Genomic DNA, 7590 nt, shown 5'->3' on the forward strand with positions numbered 1-7590 from the left:
TGGTTTTATTTTTTTCATCATTTTGAAAACCTTTTTTTCAGTCCCCTTTTGATCCAGCGATCAACATTACAGTTGTAATGGAGTACATAATTAAAACCAGTGGCACGAGGCTGGGCTTCACAGGAGTACTGGCTTGGCTGCTATGGAAAATCATTGGGACCTTGGGATCGCATCACAGGAGGGGTCAGTGGGCACCAAGAAACCAGAGCCACTGTAAAAATAAGCTTTGCAATTTTAATCTTATGGGCTGAGTATGCACAGTGCTTACAGGGAACTGATCTAAGGCTGACGGGTTCTCTGGAGCACATGATCCCGCCAGCGTCAGTGTCCCTACACTCCTCCAGTACTGCTGCAGCATCAAATCCTTGCGACTGGTCCGAATTATCGATCTTCAGGAGCACTCCTGGAGATGAAAAGTGAGAGTAACCATTTAAATGCTGAAGTCACAGATTGGGATAACAGCATTGATTGGAGCTCAGCTTTAAGATCATCACTATTAGTTTGGTGAGTGTCTTACACCCGATACACCCAATGATCACCTGTTTTTAGCGATTGGATTTAAATACACCACAGCTCCATTCACTGTATAGTGGCCGTTCAATGGTACTGCAGATCAGCTCCTATTAAAGGAGCTCTGTCAGCCCAGAATGACTGTTCAAACCAAGTACAGGCGCTCGGTGCATCATGGCCAAACATACTGTATAACCACACCTTCCCTTCTGCTTCACAGTGAAGAGAGCTGTTCCAGGCCATACACTGTTTAAATCCAGTCTCTTAGAACAGCTTATTTGTGGGGGTGCTGGGTGTCAGCCCCCCACTAATCTAATATTGACGACATATCCTAATGATAATTAATAATAATAAAGTCAGGAGGAGTTGTCCTGCTGAAGAATAGGAATAATAGCTTACCCTTTCAGAGTATTTATTTTTCATTCATATGAAACAGGGCAATGCTTTTTGCACTGAACCCGTATTTACGCCTGCTTTTTATTAATTTTAACCTTTAAGGACCAGAGATTTTTTTCATTTTTGCGCTTTCATTTTTTTCCTCACCTTCTTCTTAGAGCCAAAACTTTTTATTTTTGTGTTGACATAGAGTTGTGAGGGCTTGTTTTTTGTGGGACAAGCTGTCATTTTGAATTGCACCATTCTTTTTACAATATAATATACTGAAACATGGAAAAAAATACCAAGTACTGTGAAATGGTGAAAAAATGCAGTTCCGCGTTTCTGTTTTTAAAACTTTTTTATTATTATTATTATTAGTCCCCTTAGGGGACTTCCTGCTGTGATAATATTTACTATGTAGAATACAGTGAAAATCTCCATCTCCTATGAAGCTTTGCCATGGACTGAGCTTCATAGGAGGACTGAGATGACAGTGATAGGAGTCTTCAGCAGACTCCCACCTGTAACCTATGTAAGTCATAGTAGCCCATCTGTCCCCTGCGTTCGTGTTGCAGGGGGCAGATTGGAGCCAGTGTGCTCGAGCACCAGCGCGCATTCCATTAAAATGCTGCTGTCAGAGATTGATGAACAGATGCGACTGGAACTCGGGACCAGCCAAGGCAATGTCATGTTTTGTTCCTGCTTTTCTGCATCTGCCATTGGCCCTCTACAAAGAATTCCTCGAAATATGAATGCCACCATGTACAAGGACATACTGGAGAATGTTATGCTGCCACATGGTAAAACCAAAGTAGTCAGGGGATGGAAATTCCAGCAAGACAATGATCCTGAGCACACATCCAATTTAGTCAAAAATTGGTTAGCAAAGAAAAATGTTCATTTGTTGCAATGGCAAGCCAATCACCTGATTTACACCCTATAGAGCACCTTTGGGATGAGTTTTGGCGACGAGGTGGTGCCTGTACCCATAGCAATAAAGAATTGCAGATTTTCAAATGGAATAGAGCAAGATCCCTCAAGATGTCTTGAATACCCGAGTGGCTTCAATGCCCCGTCAGTGTGGTGCAGTAATTAAAGCAAGAGGTTATGCTGCAAAATACTAAGTTATTACATTGTAAACAATGAATTACTCTCTATGTTGTGATCAATAAATGGTATATGCAAAACGTTTGGCAGTCAGTTTTCTTTAATTAAAATGAAGGTCTTGCATGATGACAACTTCATGGACTTTCAATTCATTACCAGGAAAATGACATCACAATAACCAGACAGAAGTAATCACACTTTTTTAAAAAAATGCAAAACTTTTGGTCACCACTGTATAGACGGTATCTCCTGTGTGCGGAATGAGTTCAGCTTTTGAGTGCCCTTTGCATATGAGGACCTTTCGCTTGATTGACAGCTCTGGCTTCATAGAGCCAACGGTAGTCGGAGATAAATGGAAAACATGTAGATAGGAAGGATCACTTGCAGTACTTGTTTGGCTCCGCCATAATGCACCAAGCACCTGTACTTGGTATGAACAGTGATTCTGTTCTGACAGAGACCCTTTAACATTGGATTCAGCAGCAGCATCCTCCAGCTGACCAGTTTACAGGGGAAGAGCTGCAGCTGATTCATCCACATATCAAGGTATTGAAACAGAGTTGTAGTAACACATCCTGTATCTTAGGGTAGGTTCACACGAACGTATAAAAAAAATCGTTCAGTTTCATAAAGAAAAGTGGGACAGTTTTTTTCTCACTTGTCATCTGTTTTTTTTTTTCTCAGCAGCTAGTAATCTTTTACTGGACCATTTACAGTTTCCTATGTTACAGAATTGCAATATATCTGTAAAAATTGGATGCTGCACTGTGGCTCCACGTGGAGTCTGATTTTTTTTCATGCACCCATAGATTTGAATTGGTTAGTCTCATCCGATTTATGAAAGAAACTAGTGGATGCTGCAATTTTTTTCCACGCAGATTCGGTCAGTGAAAAATAAAAAATGGATAGTCTACACTGCCCCATTGAATAACATTGGACCTAGTGCAATCCGTTTTTTTCACAGCACCTTTTAGTTCAGGTTCTGCACTATGGCACGATTTGTGTTGTTTCTTTTCTAGTGATTACTATTGTCAAGATGATAGGATTGGCCTGGAGAACGGCTTTATGGAGTATTTTCAAGTTCTTAATTATTCCCATTTCCTCCACAGTTGTTACCACCCTGCTTTCTAATGATCCTGTACTTATTGTGACCTGCTTATATAATGAATATACGTTTCTTTGATTCCTTTATTTCAGCGACCTATTATAATGGAACGATCCACATCACAGATCCAAGGATATATGAGAAAATAAATCTCGTGTGATACAAGACCACAAAAGAAAGTAAAACATGAAGATTAGAAGCAATAATCAAGAGAATCTGTTCATCTCTTTGGTGCTACAACATATCAATGTCAAGGAAATGTATATTTTAATTTACTAATCCATACTAAACTGCATTTTGTACTTTTTCCAGCGTAGATCTTAGAAGTGTGTATGATCACGCTGGATGGAATAACCTGAAACATTATGTAACACTGTGAATATACTTTATATACTGTGAAAATCAGCATTTAGAGATATTATGGAACTGTACTGTAATCTGCCATAGTTGGGTGTAATAACTTGGTTTGTGGTATCTCTTAGTGCATGCATTATTTATATTTTAGGGTAAAAAGTATGACACTGTGCTTTATCATTTATATATGGTTATCTGGGTCTGTACTGTTATATTTTTTTATTAAAACGCCTTTTGTATTTTGTTTTACCTTTGTTTTTGTTTTTTTATGTAATGTATGTAACCTCTATCATATTGCTGTGTGTGGTCGACATAGGAAAAATGTAGCCTGTTTAGGATTATAAAACTGGCCATACACATGAGATGTTGGGTGAATGCTTGTTTGGCCTGCAACTTTTGGCACCCCAAGTCTCAAAAACATTCATATTCATTCAAGAGCGGAAAAACACTGCCAGACCCCTGTGACAGCAGCTTATCTCCTACAGGAACATAGGATCAGACACGTTGGATTTCAAGAATCTTGTTTCTGCCAGCATCTGTAGACAGAGGAGAATCGAGACACCGTTATACACCCTAGCGCAGGGGTTGGGAACCCTTTTTCTGCCAAGGGCCATTTGGATATTTATATCATCCTTCGGTAGCCGTACAAAATTATCAATTTGAAAATTACCCTGCTATATTTGGTCAAACATTTAATTAACTCACCCCTAATGCAATGGCTGGAACTGCTTCTCTTTGCTGCGGCTGTGATGTTAGGTGGTATGGATGATGTTGCTACTTGTAACTGCTTTTCTAGATTTGCGCCAGTATGGAGCACAGACGACTCTTTGTGATTACAAGTTTTGTAAAGAACTTGCAGCAGTCAGTTGTACCGAACACAGATGTATATTACACTGCACGTCTCCTTACAGTGGGAAATCCATCAATGTTCACTTTACATTTATAGAAATCAAGCAGTGGGAGATCTGCAGTATATACATCACATAGGAGACACAGAGACTGCCATATACACATCACATAGGTCCAGAACGGGAGACCCTGCACACATGTAACACTTTCCATTGAAGATTATGGGTATTGTAGTAGCTGAACATATTTTACAATTCCCATAAAACAATATTCAAACTAAAAAAGAAAGAGTGGTGATTCCCAGGCGCTGCCACTGAATGAAAGCAAGCGCGTGTGTTCTCTGGATCTTTATTCATACAATCTGTTTCGAAGTCGGGTTGACTCCTTCAACAGGTATAGTATGTTATACTTCCTTATATAGGTGAGGAAAGTAACTTATACACAGCTTAAAACAATAAATTATTAAAACCCACAGTTTATACAAATCACATATATAAAATTTGCAACAAAAACAGCACCAGTACAGTGGGAAACGATAAGAAGATTAAATCGGAACCTGATGATAGAAAATCCAAATATAGCTTTTTAACAACCTTCAAATCAATCAGAACTGCGTTGTCCGCATCATGGTCCATTATTCAAAGTGACCCTTTACTTTCAAAAGTTCTACCCTCAAATCCAGGGGTAATTTTGAGGACAAATATGACCCTCAAAAATCATGTAACCCCCAGCTGTATCAAAAGTGCCCAGTCCCCACCGCTCTAGTTCCTGATTGGTTTCAATATGTTTCTTCCCATCTCTGTATTGGCCGAGGTCAGAGCAGCAGCCCTTCATTCTTTCAAGTATGGAGTTGTGGCGGGTCACAACCCAGGTGGGAGAGCATATACAGTCATGGCCGAAAGTGTTTTCATCCTTGAAATTGTTCCAGAACATGAAGTATTTGTCCCAGAAAATTACAATTATACATGTTTTGTTATACACATGTTTATTTCCTTTGCGTGTATTGGAACAACACAAAAAAAAGGAAAATTGGACATAATTTCAGACAAAACACCAGAAATGGGCCAGACAAAATTGTTGGCACTAGTGATGAGCGAACGTGCTCGGGTTATCCGAGCATGCTCGAGTGCTAACCGAGTATCTTCGGCGTGCTCGCAAAATAAGTTCGAGTCCCTGCGGCTGCATGTCTTGCAGCTGTTAGACAGCCGCAACACATGCAGGGATTGCCTGTTTGTCAGGCAATCCCTGTATGTATCGTGGCTGTCAAACAGCCGCGAATCATGCAGCCTCGGTGATGCGAACCTATTTTGCGAGCACGCCGAAGATACTCGGTTAGCACTCGAGCATGCTCAGATAACCCGAGCACGTTCGCTCATCACTAGTTGGCACCTTTCCAAAATTATGGGTGAATATCTTTGATTGAAGCATGTGATGTTCATTCAAACTCAACTGTGACAAGTAACAGGCGTGGGCAATATGAAAATCACACTTGAAACCAGATAAAAAGGGGAGAAGTTGTTCTAAATCTTTGCATTGTGTATCTGTGTGTGCCACACTGAGCATGGAGAACATAAAGAGAAGAGAATCAAAATGGAGTCAGGATAGATAAAGTAACTCCTGCTCTCACAGTGCAAATAATTTTGTCTGGGCCATGTTTGAGGTTGTGTGTGAAATTATGTCCAATTTGCCTTTTTTTCTCAGTTTTTTGTGTTGTTCCAATACACAGAAAGGAAATAAACATGTAATTACGCACATGTAATTGCAATCATTTTCTGGGAAAAATACTTCATTTTCTGAAACAATTTCAAGGGTGGAAACACTTTTGACCATGACTGTACCTATATAGTCACATACATCAGAGGCATCACTTGGAGGTCTATGTCGGGAAATTCTCATACACTGAATATACAATGTGAATAGATCCTTAATAGTGTTGTGCTCGCCCGAGCATCTCACTACTCGGGATGCTCGGCGAGCACCGAGCATTTCTGGGTTACTCGGGCGGGAGCTCTGGTGCCCTCCCTGCATGTTTGGCGCTCTTTACAGAGCCAATGAACATGCAGGGATTGCCAGCCAGTCACTGTAATGCCGCAGCCATGTTGTTTGTGGGCATTACAGTGATTGGCTGGCCGCACAGCGTCACCTCGAGTATTTAAAACCGGGCGCCGCCATCTTGGACACAGTCGTTCCGGATCAGACAGTGTAGGGAGAGTGCTGCTGAGCTAGGGAGAGATTTATACTGCGAAATAGGTAGTGTAGGGTCTCTAAAGCCTTCAAAATCAAACAAACAGTCCTTCTGAGGACTAATATCCATCCCAGATAGACAAGGACTTGCACGGGGATAGTTGCAAGTCTGCATCTTCTGATGCGGCAAGGATCACTTCTGATGGGCACACTTTTAGGCAGTGACCTGGGTGTCAGAGATGCTTCCAGGAGTCTTCCCCATGCTGTTCCCCATGTCTTTTCAGCACTATATGCATGTGTCACACAGCACATGGCCAGATAAGGTTGTAAAATGTTAAAATGACATTTCCCGGTGAATGCATTTGTCATGGTTGAAAGCAAAATAAAAGTGCAAAAACGCATAAAAAATGCTACTTATGAACATAGCCCAAAGTGTGGAGGAGTATTTTTGTTTTTGGTTATTTATTTTACCATATACATAAGTCTTTACCCTGGAAAGGAAGTTCCTTAACATATTTCAGAGGAAAACAGTTTCAGTTTAGTTTTTGAATGTTTTATTGTGAGCCCGTAAAAGTGGCTTAATACCTCTGACCACGTTGTTGACAGCAGTGACCTGGGGGTCAGAAATGCTTCCTGGGGCGATCCCCATACTGTCCCCATGTCATTTGAGCACTGTCACTATCGTTTTGGGCACTTTTTAGTCTTTCTACAGACTGCCGGGGGTGCCGCCGCAAAAATGCTCGGGTCTCCCATAGACTAACATTGGGCTCATTGCTCGGGTCGAGCACCCAAGTATCACGGCGAGCTCGGCCCGAGCTTCGAGCACCCGAGCATTTTAGTGCTCGCTCAACACTAATCCTTAACCCTTTGCCTATGAAGCCAATTTTCGTTTTTGCACTTTTTCTTTTGACATAGCTGTGTAAGTGCTTGTTTCTTGCAAGACGAGCTGTACTTTTGAATGACACCATATATTTTACCATACAATGTAGTGAAAAAGTGAGAAAAAATTCCAAGTTGGATGAACTGGTGAAAAAAATACAATTCCCAATTCTGCTATTGTATTTAGGGTTTTGTTTGTACAGTGATCGTTTTATGATAAAAAT

The 7590-nt window shown here is 40.8% G+C and overlaps 1 protein-coding gene across 6 annotated transcripts in view; it reads left to right on the top strand.

Annotated features, from left to right (window-relative positions):
• The window catches only part of LOC141264079 (uncharacterized), a 127310-nt gene extending 123674 nt beyond the window's left edge, over window positions 1–3636 (top strand). For 4 of the 6 annotated variants that reach the window (XM_073676422.1, XM_073676423.1, XM_073676424.1 and 1 more), the window contains one exon: window positions 3193–3636. In XM_073676422.1, coding sequence (XP_073532523.1) covers window positions 3193–3249 — 57 coding nt within the window. In that variant the 3' untranslated portion in view covers window positions 3250–3636. The remainder of the gene's footprint in view (window positions 1–3192) is intronic. The other 2 variants (XM_073676430.1, XM_073676432.1) reach the window with 1 other exon arrangement.
• The last annotated feature ends 3954 nt before the right edge of the window (window positions 3637–7590 follow it).

This window comes from Phyllobates terribilis, unplaced genomic scaffold, assembly GCF_046119375.1.
Source record: "Phyllobates terribilis strain yellow unplaced genomic scaffold, ASM4611937v1 Scaffold_1__5_contigs__length_1240528914, whole genome shotgun sequence".
Classification (NCBI taxonomy): Eukaryota; Metazoa; Chordata; class Amphibia; order Anura; family Dendrobatidae; genus Phyllobates; species Phyllobates terribilis.